Source organism: Bombus vosnesenskii, unplaced genomic scaffold, assembly GCF_011952255.1.
Source record: "Bombus vosnesenskii isolate JDL3184/JDL3185 unplaced genomic scaffold, Bvos_JDL3184-5_v1.1 scf7180000013285, whole genome shotgun sequence".
Classification (NCBI taxonomy): Eukaryota; Metazoa; Arthropoda; class Insecta; order Hymenoptera; family Apidae; genus Bombus; species Bombus vosnesenskii.
Window position 1 is genome coordinate 3,904,336 of NW_022882938.1, and position 18,939 is coordinate 3,923,274.

The 18,939-nt window shown below is 28.9% G+C and overlaps 2 protein-coding genes and 1 long non-coding RNA gene across 9 annotated transcripts; 2 read left to right on the forward strand and 1 right to left on the reverse strand.

Moving 5' to 3' along the window:
* Positions 1–3: 3 nt before the first annotated feature.
* On the forward strand, positions 4–4,657 carry LOC117232224 (protein pigeon). Its single transcript, XM_033491461.1, has 10 exons — positions 4–195; positions 371–507; positions 593–908; positions 983–1,245; positions 1,314–2,461; positions 2,629–2,970; positions 3,039–3,253; positions 4,025–4,228; positions 4,298–4,369; positions 4,438–4,657. Exons 1-10 carry the CDS (start codon positions 138–140, stop codon positions 4,506–4,508), a joined length of 2,826 nt encoding a protein of 941 aa, XP_033347352.1. The 5' UTR covers positions 4–137; the 3' UTR covers positions 4,509–4,657.
* LOC117232232 lies at positions 4,471–5,181 on the reverse strand. Its single transcript, XR_004493090.1, has 2 exons — positions 5,150–5,181; positions 4,471–4,969 (listed from the first exon to the last, which is right to left on the reverse strand). It is a non-coding gene; the product is annotated as an uncharacterized LOC117232232 (long non-coding RNA).
* A 2,109-nt stretch (positions 5,182–7,290) lies between these two features.
* On the forward strand, positions 7,291–18,823 carry LOC117232227 (heat shock factor protein-like). Of its 7 annotated transcripts, none has more exons than XM_033491467.1 (12): positions 7,300–7,550; positions 8,677–8,785; positions 8,858–8,982; positions 9,064–9,399; positions 9,468–9,550; positions 9,623–9,811; positions 10,384–10,446; positions 11,681–12,217; positions 13,334–13,439; positions 13,499–13,592; positions 13,685–13,932; positions 14,240–15,012. In XM_033491467.1, exons 1-11 carry the CDS (start codon positions 7,446–7,448, stop codon positions 13,915–13,917), a joined length of 1,980 nt encoding a protein of 659 aa, XP_033347358.1. In that variant the 5' UTR covers positions 7,300–7,445; the 3' UTR covers positions 13,918–13,932; positions 14,240–15,012. The 7 variants fall into 7 exon arrangements, 5 of the variants coding, with proteins under 5 accessions (XP_033347358.1, XP_033347357.1, XP_033347359.1 ...); XM_033491466.1 differs by lacking the exon at positions 14,240–15,012 and adding an exon at positions 16,486–18,823 and having other exon boundaries at positions 7,301–7,550; XM_033491468.1 differs by lacking the exon at positions 14,240–15,012 and adding an exon at positions 16,486–18,823 and having other exon boundaries at positions 7,301–7,550; positions 11,681–12,205.
* The last annotated feature ends 116 nt before the right edge of the window (positions 18,824–18,939 follow it).

The window sequence follows — 18,939 nt, forward strand, 5'->3', positions numbered from 1 at the left end:
AGTAGCTGACAATATATTAGATAATGTCAAAATACACATACGATCTACGCTACTTATCAAATTGAAAACTATTGATCGTTTCTTTAAAATTAAAACATTATACAGTATTATACATTAGAGAAGACTTATAGATAGATATGGTAGAAAACCTTGCAGCAAAATTATGTTTACTTCTGTCAGAAAAAGCACATTCAGGTAATTGCGACAATATATAATTTTTAATTAATGATGCAACTATTTTATTTATAAGATTTTAGAGAAATTGTGTATAAGACTAAGGTTACGGGTTATAATGTAAATGTTTGTTACATCTAACATCATATATAACACGAAATAAAATGTGTCTGTGAAATGAAAATTTGATTTTTAGCCGAACAATGGAAATTACTGGGTCAAGAGAAGGATGGTTCCTTATTAGTTGGATGGACAGAGGAAACTGTAAAGGACAATGTAAACATATCATATACAGTTGTAGGCCACTACGACCGGATTAATGATAAGCTACAGGTATGTTAATCTATATACAATACTAAGAATACAAGCTTTTTTATATAAAATATATATAGTATAAATAAAATGCAACATGATGCAGGTATTGCACCAATTCACAGAGGTATTAAATATTGTACAAGCAACAATAAATCAAAGTCGTACTGTTTTTGGATATATAATAAAACAAAAAGTTTCTGTAGAGACAAGGGTAAATTCAGAGTCTATAGAAGACAAAGATCAGAGTATACCAACTGAAGTTGAAATGTATGAAGCATTTATTGTTGAATTAAAAGGACAAGAAGTAAATATACACAGTTTGGATACAAAGAAATCTAAACAAGTGAGAATTCAATTTTTATATAAAGAAAAAGAACATGGACAATGGGATAAATTTTTGTTATTAATTCATCAAGAATGTAAGAATTGTGTAATATATAGATTACACTTATATTTGTTAAGGATTACTAAATTTAATCGTTTAATGGTATAGGTATTATAATATACACTGTAATCTTTGATACGTCTGTATCAGATGTTTATTCAATACAAGAATTAAAATCTGAACCATTAGTTAAAGCATTTATTTGGGCTCAATGGGACATGGTAAATCAGGTTTTATATCATATACACCATAAAAAAATTCCAATAAGTTTAGTTTCTGAAGATGAAGAGGAAAAAGAAAATAAAACAGAAAGAACTAATCCAACACTTAGTGGTCTTCAATTTCATGATGAATTGCCGCATGAAACAGTGGTAAGTAACCAATTGCAGTTTAATAATAATTTCCACATATTTCAAACAATTTATTTTTTCGTCCCCAGCTAAATATACCACTAAATTTACCTCAATTATCAACTTCTTCCAACTGTGGGACATATGAGGATGATGTTATACCTTTAAGGGTTCACGATTGTTCTTTAGATCTTATTGTAGTTTCTGACCCTAAGGGAATGGTCTGTGTTTGCCATCATTACTTATATCGCCCAGTAAAACCACAGCAGCATGTACTTAATTCATTGAATGAATCTAATACAGTGCACTTTGCATATTCTGTAACACTTCTTCATCGCAGCTGTGTGATTCATTGTGTTATACCAGGCATACCATGGTCTCATGCTAAACTTATACGACCGACATTTGCAATATATGAACATCATCACATGATTGTTCTTGTACCAGGTCTATTTACTCATGTTCTCGAAATTGGAACAAATCATGAACCATGTTGCCACATATTATGTGGTCCTTTAATTTCCCTTCCATCTCGTTCTTCTTATTTGGTACCATTGCTTGAGTTAGAAACTAATACCAAAGGAAGCAAAAAAAAATATGATACAGCTTCCCTAGAAGGAAGCAGTACATCTCAATTTAACATGAACATATTAACAATAGACTTACCAACACTGGATTTAGTACAATTAACAATCTCATCTGACTTTCTTACTGAAGTATTTCGTAAAGAAAATTCGATAGAAGTACGCTTGGGTATATTGCACTATTTTCTTTGTCATAGAAATGATCTGGATATTATTTCAGAATTAGTATGTGCGATTGCAGAGAAACCTAGATCATTGGAAATTGTACGGTACATGCAAGAAATTCTCATTGGTGGTTCATATGCTTTAGTACAAAAAAATTTATTAGCAGATGCTATACCTTTATTGGCTTTGTTGCCTGTTACGACTATGGAAGAGTACATAAGTTTTGAAATTAAAGTGAACGACTTAAGTATAACATTGAGTCATGAAAAACTATGGAATACATCTGTAATGTTACTATCACCGCAACAAAGGTTGATTCCTTACCGCAGTGACTTGTGGACTCGATTGTGGGATCAACTTAGTAAAAATAACGGAGATAAAACAAGATTTAAGCCGAGTAAAATTGCAGAAAAATTATTAGTTTCTTTAGCATGTTATCAACCTGAAGCATTATCCAGATCCAGTACACCAATGTCTCCAAGTGGAGGGTAACATTTTAAACAAGTCTTTATTTAACCTATTTAATTACATGAATGTTTATGAATAACTCGCACATCTTTTTAAATAAATTTGTATTTTAATTTCAGCAATTCTCTTATATTTGTAGTAGCACAATATTTTTGATAAAAATTAATTTGTATTAATGATATTGCAGATTAGTTGTGGCTACAGTGTCGCTTGGAGATTTATCAAGTGGTCGTAGTAATAAACTCATGGACTCAGGTTTGCTATTTAATGAAACAGAAAGTTGTACTGCTTCTAAGCAGGAACATATTGTATCTGTAAATTTACGAGAATTATCCATGTATTTATTAAAACATGGTACCCAGACATCATTAACGCATCCTAAGGGATCGTGTACTCCATTACACGTTCACGCAATGGCAACTAGACATGTGGCTGCGCAATTAGAAACATCGCGGGCTCTTTGTCAAATGTTATGTCGAGCGGCTAGCGTCGATCCACGAATTGAACAAGAGCGCGGTTTTATTCTTGTGTAAGTAAATCATTCGTGAATAATTATGCATATATTGCAACAAAATTTAAATTAAGATATCATTTTAGCGATCAATTAGACGAAATAAGACGATGGTTATTGTTCGTATTATTGGAGCGCTATAGGCGCGCAATAGAAAGTATAGCATTTCCAGCACCACAAGGATTCACATCGTTTTTTACTTATCTTGGATATAGAACCTTAAAATATTCAATGTTTTTACAATATGTACAACGATCAGTATTCGAATTACAAGTCGATGTCAGCAAAATTATTATGGCTGGTATATTCTTTAAATCAAAAATTTATTTTTATTTTAAGGGGGTATTCTAGTCTAGAAATTTGAAAAATCGAAAAATTTTTTTTTCATATTTCCAAAGTTTAGACATTCAAGAATATGTCCTTAAAAGGATTTTTCAAAATATCAATTATTTTATGTGTTACAGCCATTTTTGTGACGCGGCATCTGCTGCGGTCTGACCGGAACAAATGAATAGTAGACGGTAGACGTTGTCCGAGTAAACTTGTCTCAAAACTTTAAACGCGTTTTTCTCGAAACTACTTTTTTCAAGTTGGCGTGCACGATACCTCAAGTTCTAATGAACCGATTTATTTGAAGTTTGGTGTGAATGTTCTTTATACATTTCTCTATCGCCCCAAACACGCTCTGATCAAAATTTTTTTCAAACAGTCGCCATTTTGTGAAAAAATATTGTTTTGACTTTTCCAAGGTTCATGCTATAACCCCATCTATACTAATTAAGAATCCGTTATTGCTTCAGATGACCAGAAGGGTTGAAATCATGCACGCCAGGACACCCTTTTTTTTTGGACCTCCTACTTTGCCAGTTCATAACTGTGAATTTTGAGTTTTAGTTAATTTTTTATGTAATCTTAAAGTATCAATAAACAAATGATAAAAAATGGATAGTAAAAATTTTTTTTTGTTTCGTTTGTACAGAGCTTCAAAAACCGTCCGAAATTCATGCCTCTAGACTAGAATACCTCCTTAATTTTTAATATTTCTATAATTTTTATTTAATATTTCTTACAGATATTAGTGATACAAAAGAAAATGCCATTCGTAAATTAACTTTATTGTCTTTATTACCAAGATCACGAGCGAAAAGACTTTTAAATCAATGGTTACATCCTGTTAGCTTTATGTTCAGAGCTCGTGAACACGCTGCAAATATTTTATCTGGTGAGATATGCCAAAACCGAGGTAGAACATTGCAATACAGAAATCATCATAATGGTAAGGATACATAATTAACAAAAACTCAAATATTTCCAGCTATGTTTTTATTAAATAAATTATATACAGGTTTAGCAGCATTTCCTTCAGCAGATCGTTTATCTCCATTGGACACATTTCTTGATCTTCTTACAGCAAAAGGTATGAACCAAATATATTATTAGATCCTACAAATCTTATTTCAATTATAAATTAATTATATTTTACAGCTAGTCTAGCTGAGTTAGATTTTGGCCTGCTTATAGAAGCTACAGTAACATCTACAGAAGATTTTTTATAGGTAAATGTATTCTAATTTCCTAAAATCAGTTATAATAGAAAGTGTAGTGCAAATAGTCATCCGATCGTGCAAAGTGCCATTAATATCTTCCAAAATATTTAGTATTTATGAACATGTAATTTTAACCTTATTTTATAAATTCTCGTGCATTTCTTATCGAAAATTCTATACAGGGTAGAGATTTTAAATAGAATAGTCAGATAATACACTTTAAATACTTAGATAATTTAACTAATGCTCATGTTTCTATTTGCATTATGTTATAGTTGGATAAATCAACAATTAATTCTTATGACTATTTTAAAAATATTTTATATTTTAAAATTAATGTTTATTCCACTCAAGTTTATAAACTGGTTACTTTATGATGTTACAATTGCATAAGTGCTGCAAAAACTATATCTTTGTTTTCTGTATACATCATGACCCGGTTTTCTTCCGCAAAACTTTGTCAGCATATTCTACAATCAAAATTAAGAAAAAGAATGGTGTATGAATATAGGCTTTTAAATGCTTTATTAAAAAGTTATGACAAAAATATGAAATGATAACAGACTAATATTTCTATGACACAGCATAAGGACACATTGCTGATATCTGTCTGATATTACACAAATGTTTACACATATTGTAATATTTACTTGCTAAGATCAGTGAGTTGGTTAACCAGTATGGCAAAGGTTAAATGACCATTACCTTCAATGATGGATAAGCCAAGGGGAAATAATTCCTTAGCCCCCAAGATCATTAGGTATCACATCTTAGATCTTTGCTTGTGAGAAATTGTGAAAGAAGAAATTTATTATTAACGTTTATTATAAAGTTTATTATAAACACAAATTAGTATGTGTTAGGAGTTAATGCAAAGAATTTATGACGTATTTGCTGTAATTAAACAAAATGATCAAGAAATTGTACTATAGTAAACAATTGTAATAACAGACAACATATTTAAAATGGAATTATAATGTGAACTTGAAAATGAAAGCACTCTGTTGTCATCATTATGTTTGCATAACAGTTTTTTCTTATTCTTGCCTATAGACTATGCAGATAAAGTTTTGCAGAAAAAATCTGAACACCCTGTATATTACTAGTTGAATTTTTGTTACTAAGTTACTATAATTTTATATTAATGTGATTAATCAGTTAATCAAAAGCTTGTGTGTGATTTTCTTTTGTAGTTATTGTTACATTAGTTTATCAGTATGTGTCACAGTGTGATATACGTATACAAAATGTTCTTGAAGTCATGGTACAATCAGGAAGGAGATGATTCTTTACGTAAAAGTAAGTTGAAAGTATAGATTTCTAGGTCCCGTATCTTACATCCCACTTCCTATATAATGTATCCCGCAATAAATAACACTGCTTTTCATACCTAATACCTCATAACCTACATACTACTACATTTCTATCCCACTTTCCACATTATTTAAGTATGTAATCTATATACTATGATATATCCAACATCTATCCAGTATTCCAAGCACAGCTTATCCCTACCCCTAATTCACTTAATTCACATCCCAAGTCACATCACCTGGGTCATCTTCTTTCTGATCGTATCATGATTTTGAAAATATCCTATTTGCATCATTCAACAATTTTTGAATTGTGTAGTGTGAGTTAAGTTACAAAAAGGATCATTTATGAGAAAATTGTAATCTGTGTAAATCTTTTGTGCGTATTGTGAAAAGTATTACAAAACTACATATCAGAAGATATGTACAAACATACAACAGTATTAATAATTTTTATGTAAAAGTGAATATGAATATTTAAAAAATGATTTTGTGTTTCAATATTTACCTATCTTAATATATACTTAGTTTTTTCCAGATATTACATTAAAGATAGAAGGTAAACAAATTTCTTATTTTGAATTTATTTCCTATGCTTGCATCAGAGATGAATAAAGAGATCACCGATACAATGTTTAAAAAGTTAGCTAAAATGCGCACTAAAAATAAGAGATTCTAATGACAAACGTCCGAATTGTACGCATATTTCTTCTCCGATGCTTTTGGCAGGAGAAACGTACGTATATACGAGAAGGGAAATGTTCATTCGTATCGGTGCAGCGTAGAGATAAGCGAAGGCTAGGGGGCTAAAAAACATAAAAATGTTTTAAAGCTTTTATTAAATATCAGAAATGAATTGTCTTTTTTGGAATTGATTACAGAAAAATCACTTTGGACTTAAACTTATAGTAATTGGAAATGATTTAAGGATTGTACATATTGGAAGGATTTTAAATGATTAAACGCTTTGTTCATTTGTAAAATAAGATTGTTTTATTCAAATAAATTTATAAGTTTAATAACTGTACCTTAAGTGCTAAAGCTTTAAGTACGGAGCAGCAGTTTTATCATTTGTTTTTGAATCGCCTATTTTCGGCCAACTCGGGTATGCCCAGGTACGAATTCACATATTCCTTCTTGTCATGCATATAAACGTTTAGAAGAGATATGCGTATAATTCATGTTCAGTCGCTGGATGCGGTAATTCATAGAGCAAACTTTTAGGTGAATTTCATTAGTAAGCCATCGGCCTACTTATCTCTGCTTGCATTAAAAAATTATCTTTTATTTTTATCTTTCACGCTTTTACGAATGGTATTTAGCAGTGTTTACAAATTATCTTAAAAATGTTTTTAATAAAAATCAGCTTATCATATTTTAAGCTTATTCAATAGCTAAATCCAGACTCCAACAGAAATGACCAATAGTATTTAACAAACATTACCAATGTGTGGCGTTATAATCTTAAATGAAAAGCGGACATGTCCCTACATTAAAATATTTCCCCCTTTCTCCCCACCTGTAACTACTACTAGCAGAATAACATCGTCAGCGGCCAGCCATTGTCGTGAGATGTGAAGATTTTTTTCGTGAAAGATCAAGATCAAAAGTGGAGAAATTACAAATTGCAGAAATGCATACAATCCCGGAATTGGGTACCAGTGTACCAGCGTTCCTTGCCAAACTTTGGAAGTTGGTCGAAGATTCTGATACTGACGACCTTATTTGTTGGTCACCTGTAAGTACTTTTATTTTGTTATTCGTTTATAATCCTTTAATTTTTATATGCAGCAGATGTATGAAATTCTAACGCATCGGTCGATACGTTTTTTCACGGCGACTATTATTTATTCGTAATGATAACGTCGCGCGACCGATCAAATTAAACGTAAGTTAAACGTTGACCTCCGCAGTGTACATTTTTACGTACACAACCTATATTTCGCATGCACCCAACATCGCTGTAATTTATTCGGTGCTTATTCGGTCGATTATGTATATTACATTATTTCAATAAACATACATTTTTTTTATCGAACGTCGAGGGCTCTCTTTCACGAACGATTCGTATAAATTTTGAATGGCAGCGCATTCCTGGATTAACAAAATATACCAACCGCAAAGTAATATTTAAACAAACGTTAACTAAACGATACTTGTAATTGTTTCTTTAACATTGACACATGTGTGTAAGTTCGTTAACAGGAATGATTTTTGTTAAGGAAATGTGTAGTCAATGTTAATTTTATACATATTTTGAATATTTTATTTATGTATTATTATTACAATAAAAAATACATTATTTTCGCGAAAATTGTACTAGATACCAAAAACATACTTTAAGTTCTCATTGTTTAGAGATTAAATAAGATATTCTATACAAATATCAATAAATAGCCTTTTAAGAGATTAATGTGGCAACGATATTAACATTTAGCATTTATAAAAATTAATTAATTATTTGTTAAATGTACTGCATCTTGTATAGTCTAATTACAATATATTTCTTATGAAAAGAATGTAAAAAGTATAGGATTATATTTATGATGTATATTGATGACAAATTCCATTAAAGAAAGGAAAAGATTTCATTTAATTTTGTTCAAATGATTGTTTTTCATTACATAATTTTATCAGTTAGATCATTTATTTTCTGTGATTTACATAATCTTTATAAAAATATTATTTTACTTTGATATCTATATATTGACATATATGCAGAATAGTATATGTATTATATAATTATCTTAATATTTATATTCATAGAACTTGTTATCTAACACAATATGCCTTTACCATAGAGAAAATTATATTAGAAGTTACTTAGGAGAAAAGAGATTATTGTATACACTTATTTATTTTAGAATGGAAGGAGTTTTTTCATTAGAAATCAGGCACAATTTGCCAGAGAATTATTGCCACATTACTACAAACACAATAACATGGCCAGTTTTATCAGGCAGTTGAATATGTGTAAGTGATAACATATAGAACTATAACATTAAAATGTATATGTAGATATATTCATAGTTAGTGTGTATACAGATGGTTTTCACAAGAAAGTTTCTGTAGAATTTGGTGGTTTAAAATGTGATAAGGATGAAATGGAATTCGCACATCAATTCTTCTGTAAAGGTCATCCATATCTTGTAGAACATATTAAAAGAAAAGTAAGTGCTTTCATATTTTATATAAACTTTTCATAAATTTTACTTTTATACTTGTACAAGCATTCGGTGATAATTTTCTAGATTGCCTCTAATAAAGGACAAGATCCAGCACTTACTCCTATTAAACCAGAACTAATGAATAAAATGCTTACTGAAGTAAGAAGTATGAGAGGTCGTCAAGAACATTTAGATTCAAGACTTGGAGCCATGAAAAGAGAAAATGAAGCACTGTGGCGAGAACTAGCAATGCTTAGACAGAAGCACCTTAAACAACAGCAAATTGTTAATAAACTTATACACTTTTTAGTTACATTGGTACAGCCTTCCAGAAGTGGTGGTCTCTCTGTTAAAAGAAGATATCCACTAATGATCGACGATTCTAACCGTCAACGTAACAAACAGGCGAAATTATCAAAGGTAACTCTATAGAATTTATAGGATTTTGTAGTTTATTTCTTTAATATAATATATATCTTTATTTTCAGTCACAAACATCACCAGCGGGTCCTGTAATTCACGAACTTGATTCATCAGAACCGGATCTAGATTCGGAATATATTGTTGCAGAGTATGTGATTTGTTGTATCATAAATGTATTTTTTTTTTATTATGCGAAATAATCGTTGTCCGTTTCATTCAGAATGTTGGAAGGACATCCAAACCCAGCTATTGAAAGTCCTGAGCATAATAACACTTCAATAATGGAAGACAATAATATGGAAACAATTCATTTAGTTGATGATCCTCTTCACTTACCAGATGATATAGAACTTATTAATTCTCAAGAAACTGAAACAAAGAAAAAACGTGGATGTAAGGGTAAGAAGAAGTAAGTTAAATAAAATTTTTACTATAGTAATCTAATTATAGATTTGATCACCGATATAAATGATGTGTACACAATCTTTCACATCATGTACAATCTTTCAATTTTGGAATTATAAGATGGAGTTTTGCATAATAAATGCAAAGAAATGTTAATGTTTGTAACTCTGTGAAAAAATATTTTTATATTTTCATTTTGCTCGTCTTTTTACTGAGATTAGGAAAGTGATAAAAAAAGATAAGTTATAAGATACTCCTTTACAACACACATTCCAATTATTTCCCATGCATGGAATGTATGAAATAATTAAATTAATGAAATTAAAATTTATACTCTACTTCAATGAAACACACAGGGGCATAAATTTTGATCTTTTAAATCGTATCATACTATAGTAGCTTTATTCATTTTATATTTTGCATTAAAAATAAATTGCACGTGGTATATCGCAACCTGATTATGCCTACTCAGGACACGATCAACGAAGTTTATGTGTAAACGACTTTTTTGTCATACTTCATAAGATAATTCATTTTCAATTATTACTCATATCATTGCAATTTAAATATTGCCAGGAGGAAAAACAAGGTGCCGGTCAAAATTTTGATCCCATCGACGGAGGATGGAGAGGAACCAAGGTTAACACTTTTCTCTTGTCGTCATTTGGTGCTGGTGTTTGTACTTCTAGAACTTATTTTTGTATAATATCGCAATTTTGCTTAGTTTCATTTTTCTGCATGAACGTTCAGCAAAATTGCGATAACATTCTTCTTTGAAAGCATTCCTCATTTGAACAGTTGATTTTAAGATGATCTCTTAGTCTGCAAGTCTTTCAACTATCAGTAGTTGCTTTTTTCCCTAAATTTTACATTAATTGTAATTTCAACATATTAAAGCATTCAAAGAAAGTTAAAGTTTCGAAAATATTGTTTCAGTAGTTAGTTACTTTTATGGGAGAAGTCTCGTTAATCCTTGGTTGAATTGCTTCTATTTAATTTCATTGTTTATTATACAATTCTTCATTAGCCACTTCATTTCATATTAATGTCATTATTTATTTATCTATATTTTAGTTATGCCTCTGAGTACAATTGTTGATATATTAATTCTCATTATAGTTTATTTGATAATAAATCTTGGTCTATGTTGTGGTATTAAATATGTCATGAAGTTCTTTTATTTTTGTCATCAATTTAGATAGTGTGTGTGTGCATGAAAGATTACTTCTTATTAATATTACTTAATATTAAAATTTATTCCATGCATGAATATGTTCCTTTAAAATTTATTTATATACGTAATTATTTATTTATACTTCTATTATGTATAATAAATACAATAATTCTATATGATATTCAAATCATAAAATTTTTCAATATAATAAACATTTATATGTAGAAAGAATCAAGCTGAATTGACCATTAAATATTTACCTTTAAATAATAAAAATAGTTTATATACACAGTGAAATATAGAAGAATGAGTACGTCCGTAGTATTTTTCCAGGTTTATTATACCATAAAAGTTAAATAATATTCGCTTTTCTTAAAAGATGATAATTGCTCTTTAACTTTCTTGTTCATATATATTTCACATATACGCACTATAATACTGTAATACTGTTTTCCTCTTCATTATGTAGTTTTCTTCTACAAAAATCTATATTACTATGTACTACAACCTGACTAATTCATTGTATATTTAGAAGCATGTTCTTATATAATGCTTTAAATTCATCTCTGTATGCTCTTGCAATACTTCCATCAATCCGAATTGTAGTCAAAAATGTGTTTAAAAGCAGATTATGGCACAGCAACGATTTTAAAAACTCAAGAAAACGAAGATTGGCAACTGCTTTTCTCACTTTTTTAGGGAAGAAACACATTTGCTTGAAATACCATTAGACGCTGCACCGGTGATCGCTTTACTGAAAGATAAACCAGCCTCAAAGGCAGTACCTCTGTCAACTATGCGTAGTCCAAAGCTCGCAGCAATGGCAGCTAATATGAACAAAGTCACTAATGTAAAGTGTGAGCTCGATTTGGGAACTTCAACAGATATGGAGGAAGATGTTCAGGAGAATAATCCAACCCTGGTAAAACTCGAAGATATTTTAATAGTACCAGAAATAATCAACGAGGATGTTGAAACCGAGGATGTCGAGTTTAGTGAAAACAATAACAATTCTGAAAGCAATGAAACCAATGCCACTTTCAATCAACTTGACAAAGTAAATGATAACGTTGAACAGAATAACGAAAAAAACTCTTATACAAATGGTGCTCAGAAATGTTCGGGGCAGAACAAAGACAACTGCAATGGAGCAGGGACAAGCAATTCAAAAGATTTGTCATTGAGTTGCATCATTCCCTCGGGCATGTCTGATGCTGCTTACAGGTTAGGATCAATGTAAGTTCAACACAGACCATAAGTAAGAAATGCTAAATGCAGCACTTTCCACTTACCTATAGTGGAAATTTTTAGTCAGAAGACAGAGGTGGGAGACAACCAATTTATTTCTATTTATATTACAATTTGGAAGTTTTGGAGTAATAACACTTCATTAATAATGTGTAATTTTTTACTAAATTTCTAAATGGTTGCTTTTGATCTAAAGATTTCACATTCCATAGAACCAGAAGAATAAAGGGCTCCTTGATATAATTTTTTAAATATTTTCCAAATTATTAAAAATTTCCTTTGTTATTAATTCTAGTCAGAAGTATTCAGCTTCTCTTGATTTTAATATAGAATTTTATTTTAAATAAAAGAAATTTTATCAATATGGATTTAGGTGTAAAACAAAATTTCCATTGATTGAATCTATGCTCGTATAATTTGTTTTGTTCAAAATAATTTTCCTTTTTACTCAGTAAAGTTGTAAGATAAATTTTTAAAATGTGCTACATAAGAAACTATACTTACCTCATATATATTTATAATATATATTGATAATCATATATATTTGGTAATTGTGGTGTTGTGATTATTAGATATCTCTGCTTAAGTAGTTTATCATATAATTTAATTATTGTTCTATTAGTGCTGCATTTCATTCCCTGGTTTTCAAAGGTCAATTTAGTTTGAATATATCTTGACATAGAATAATACATCGTCCCAAACTTTTATGCAAAATATTTTAAAGACCATGCACTACAACATTATCAATGTTTTACAGAATACTAAAACACTAATCAATTTCTGTTTTTGTGAATTTCTTAATTACTTGATTGCACAAGCAATAATTGTAAAACAATGACTATTTTATTTGGAACAATTATTATTCTATTCTATTGCTGCATTCATAATTTAAAGAAATGAAACAAAAATTTGGCTAAACAAAGAAAACAAATATTGATTTGCTTGTGAAGTCATTGAAACAAATAGAAAGATTGTACGTTTCAGGATGAATATTGAAAGGATTTACAACGTTTTCCTTTTTGATCCATCAAATGTGGCTAAGTTTGTGTGGATAAGTTTCGGTACTTTTATACATTTTCATCTACTTTGAATAATTCTCTATAGGGAGGAAATGGATAATCACCTCGAAACAATGCAAACAGAATTGGACAATCTCCGCGATATTCTACGATGCGAGGGTTATAGTATCGATGCAAATACGCTTCTTGGTGTAAGTATTCAAATAATATCTGAAAAGTTTATCCTTTATTAATTAATGTACATTTACAGTTATTTGGAGCAGATGATCCAATGTCATTTGGTATGCCAGTTAATCCAGAGTTGAACCCACAATCTGAAAAAGAAGAGGAAAATCATGCTAATGGTAAAATTTCTAATTGCACAATTACTAATATATAATTTGAATGTTGTTGAATACATAACTAAACTAACTTGTACCTTTTAATTTGCTTACAGTTGCAGAAAATAATAATGGAACTGGTGGTGGTGAACTTATGGCATATAATCCTGTTCAAAACTTCTTAGATTTCGACGATGACATTTTCTTGGAGGCCACATCTCCTCCAACTAGCACAGCAGGTGGTGATACAGCTATAATCAATCTTTATAGCTCGGATTCTCTCGATTTGGAGGATAGCAAATTTTCATTTCTGAATTCCTTAACAAATGATGTGAACACTTCATCATAAAGTCTCATTCCTATGGTAAGTTCCATAATTTCTCATTACATTTAATAAGCGATCATTTCATTCAAAGAAAAAAAAAGAAACATTTTTATTGCTGTATAACAGAAAATAATTGTTCATAAATTAATAATACACAAAATTTTGTTGTATATTGAATCTAAATTATATTAAAAGAAAAGATTTATGTATATATGTTTATCGAGTAGTTGGTCACTAAACGCATCTTCGTTGAAACAAATTGCGAATTTCCCCGTCGAGATTGTCCTTCTCCGAGGTTCAACCTCTTTTTCAAAATGAAATTGTCTTAGGATAGATTTTTTTGCAGGTTCAGATCTGTTGCGTCCAATGCTTTGGTTTCAGTATGTTTTATTCTCGATGGATCATCACGAGCATGCTCTCTCTCTCTTTCTCTCTCTGTCGCTCTCGGTGTATTTTGATGACCAAATAAGCAACGAGCTTGTAATGTACTGACAATAATACCTGAGGAAAATGCGGTCAATCAAATGATCCCATCGGTTTATGGAGGACAATAAATAAGTGAAAACAGCAGGAGCGCATAAAATCCTCTGGATTTGCTGCTATATATGCATACAAAGCAATTAAAAAATTTGATTGTTTCGTTAATTTTTTTATGAGTTAACGTTAATGTTGTGCCGTACTTTATTTATAGTATATATTATTACAATATAAAATAAAAATCAAACAAGGAAATTGTTCATTTGCCGATATATTTTATATCTGTGTAAATACTTTTCCTTTTTTTCATGTATATAATTCGATCAAAAATAATTTGTTTATTTTAAAGACACGGAAGCACGTTATAGTGACTAACGTTTCTTATCGATCGTACAATGCAAACTTGAAGTTCCTGCATATTTTATATTAAAGAATTATCCATACTACCATATATTTATTGCGTAATCTTTTTTAAACAATTCGAACAGAAATTGCAGAAATACAATAAGACAATCAAATATTGTTAAAGGCATCACTTAGGTTTCTGTGTACTTTTGTCATCTGTAATTTCTAATGATCATATTATTTATGAGGATTTGAATTGTCTTGCTTGAATTCCATCCACGTAAATAATAAAAGAAAGAAGTATATACGAAATTCGTATTTTTTGTACTAAATTCTTCTTAAAAAGAAGAATAATCGTATATAATACACATTGAATCTAAAAAATAATTACATTGAAATGTTCAGTGTTCTTGTAGATCAAGGTGTATTGTACAGAAAGAAAAAGAAAACGCTAGAAGCAAAAGAATTTTATATTTTTATAATACAAAGAATCTGTGCGTTTAACGTTTTTTTGAAGATGATAATTAGTATTTATTTATAAACGTCGACTCATTGTACACAAAACAATTCTTTTTTCTACGTTTGTGTAAATATACACTTAGATTCTGACAACCTTGTAACTCATAAAATAACTTATAAAAGAATTCGTTACGTAAAAGTACAATCATTTTATTGTTACAATATTCTATAGAAAAAACTAATAAAGAATATCTTCATTTGAAATGAAATGGTCAGCAAATGTGTACTTACTATAATATACAATACAGTATAGCACACTTTATTTTCTATATTAGAAAATACATACTTGAAGCAATTTGTTTTTTGTACAGACTCATAAATATTGAATATGATTATAATACATTTCTTTGTTTTAACAAATACATGGATGAAATTAATTATAATTGACTTGTTTATACAAATATATAAAACAAATACTTCTAAAATAAATATGTGAATGTCTTTTAATTCATTTTTGCATCTCTATTAACCTGAATTCTATAGTGATTGTATATATATGCTGATAAATATAAGTTTCTTACTTCCTAACTGTCTGTTTGATCTACAAGTTACTATTAAAAAATTACTACTGATTGTCAAAAAGTACGAATATATATATATATATTTTTTTTTTTTGAAAGAAAAATAAAATATTTATATTAAATGCGTCATAGAAACTACATGAATATTTTAGTTTAATATTCAGTAAATTTGGTGAAAAATGTTGTTTGTCTCTAAAATGAAAACATGTATTAATTATATACAATTCCTTTTGTTTTTTTTATACTAACAAAATTAGTTCCATGTGTTTGCAGCTAATTATTCTACAGCAATCGGACACTTCGTTATTTTATTTATTTAGCTTAACAAAAAAAAATATTCTTTATCAGGCTAAAATTAACCGAAAGCAAAGTACAAATTATCTATACTTCTTAAAAAACGAACATAGGAATAATCTATGGATGGATCGTTGATATTTCAGTTACACTTAAAATAAAGGTATTGCCTGATATTGTTCAGTTCACCAATATTTCAATAACTTATTTTTATATATACATAAAGAAGTTGTGTATTAGCAGTATTTAATTTTGAGACCTTTGTCCTTCCAAGCATGCTGAAGAATATTTTTAATTAAAAGAATGAAAAAAATTCAGATATGAAAACAAAACTGAAGAACATTTAACTATAATGCGCGAATTAAGACTGCTACTAGTATCTATAGACTTCCGTTTTCCTTATTCACAAATATATATAATTGTTTTTTTATTTTAGCTTTGGAAGAAAGACTGCTGGATTTTTAATCACCTTATTGGTAATGTCTTCGTTTTAATTAGTGAATATGATGCTACGGTAAACCCTGTAACAAGTTTAGTATGAAGGGGATGATGTAAAGAATTGAAGAGGTACACACAGTGGTTCATGCTTAAAATTCCTTGAAGAAGGAAATAAAGAATCAAACGATATAAATCTATAAATCGGAAGAAACAATTTATCTTCGTGTTGATGAGGATAGATACTAAACACATAAAAACGTATTCTACGAACTATCATTGAAAGAATATATAGCGTAAAAAAAGCAAAAGCAAATATGCGCGTATCGTGTATGTATCGACAAAGGGCTGTAATTTCCAGTTTCACCGACTTGTACATAATTATGCAGGATTCTGCATTGATAAAAAACATAAAATGTTTCCTAAAAATGTCCATTACCTGAAAAGTAACAATTTTTTTACATGTGTATGTAATGCACAGTATTAGATTATAAATGAATTAATTCTATGTTGAGCGGCATATACGCTAAAAGGTGCACAGATGTATATATATACAAATCTATACATATATATATGCAGAAAATGAGCATGTTAAAGGTATAAAATTTGTTTAATAATGTCAGTCTATTTTTTCGTAAACGTCTTTTTATTGTGGTATAAGGTTTAAACAAACCTAAAATGTTGAAATAAAGTTTAAACAAAGTTAAAGGTGATAGTACAACCTAAGATTTCAGTGTCTAGTTCCACTATCACTCCCGTTGTTGTGTAAAAGATTTTTCTTTACTTTTAATCAACACTTTTTCATATATTTAATCTTCTAGATTTCCTTTTTTCAATCCTGCCTTTTAATTTTATTTTTCTAATTTTTGTTTTGAGTGTGTTAAAGGCTATGTGAAAGTAATACTATTGATAAGAATATCTAATTAATTTTGTAAATGAATTTGATCATAGAGCGTGAATAAGTAAGTAGGGTGTTAAGTAATTATTTAGAATATTTATGGAATCAAGATACTTAACTAAATAATTAATCCATATTTTTGTTGTATAAATCAAAAACATTTTTTTTATTTTCATTGTGAAATAAAAATTATGTTCATTCACACGTACAATTACTTGTATGCAGTAGATAGTTCAAACCAATAAATGTCTTTCACCAAACACTGAAATCTTAATGTTGAATCTTTACAAAATAGATTGAGTTTGTGTATATCAGAAAATAATATAAACAGAATAGTACACTGTAATCTTTGTTAGATTAACATGTTATTTTAATTTAGTAATAAATAGATTTTTTTATATTCATTTGTGAAGAAAAACACCATATATTACAAATTCATAAAAAACTTAGCATATGTTATATAATTCCATATACAGTGAAGTGTCAACCATACATTTATGTAGTTTACTTTTCTTTACATATTACAATATTTCAACCTTACAAATATTTCAACACACTTCATAATTTCTTAGATTTAACTCATTTAAATTACTTATCTATGTGTTAACATTACTTTTATTATGTAATTATTAAGCGTCTGTTAATTAATTTACAATGCAATATGTGAACAACTTAAAAAACCTTTTTGTTCAAAATATTTATTAAAGAAAATTGTTATTGATCTTCTATGGGCTAACTGTTAATTTTTTTTTTCTATTAATCTAATAGAAAGTCATTAGCTTCAAACAATTAACTCAAATTATATCAATTTGTTTTATCATTTGATTATTAAGTGTATGTACACTTTAAAGAATATTTAACCAAACGATTATTCACTTACTCATGAAAGATCAAACTACAAGAGTGTAACAAAATCAAAATAATGTATCCTGTACAAAAGTATAGTTGATACTACACACTTGTAGATATCCAATTTTGTGATACATTAAAGTTTTGTACAAAAAGGTAGGGTGATTAAAAACAGGTGATAATTCCTCCTTTCCCGGTTATAAATTGCATGTTTTGCTATTAATTATAAAAATACCAGTTACAATAGAATTAAAGGATAAATTAAAATGTATCTAAACGTCTGGAGGAAATCATTGAGAAACAAACTTGTAATTTTTATTTACCGACATCTATCTTCTAAATTCAATATCTATACTCTTATTTTTACTATATCACAAAAGGAAATTGACTTTATTCTGCTGTTTATAACTAACGTTATCACATGATAAATATATATATTTAAAAAAGCAGCGATCGATTAAAAACATTATAATATCTTTGAAAACCACAATTTTAATCGAAATTACTTTATTCGACACAGACAAGCTTTTAACTATCATTAAAAATAATGTTAAATTTGTTTGTTTCTAAATAAAATTTAGATCATTGTTTACATAATCTTATTATATATCCTAATTCGAACGATCTATCCTTATATAAAAATTTTATACTATTTAAAAGTACTCGAAAATCTCCGGTGCGTTAACGAAATATATATTGCAATATGTT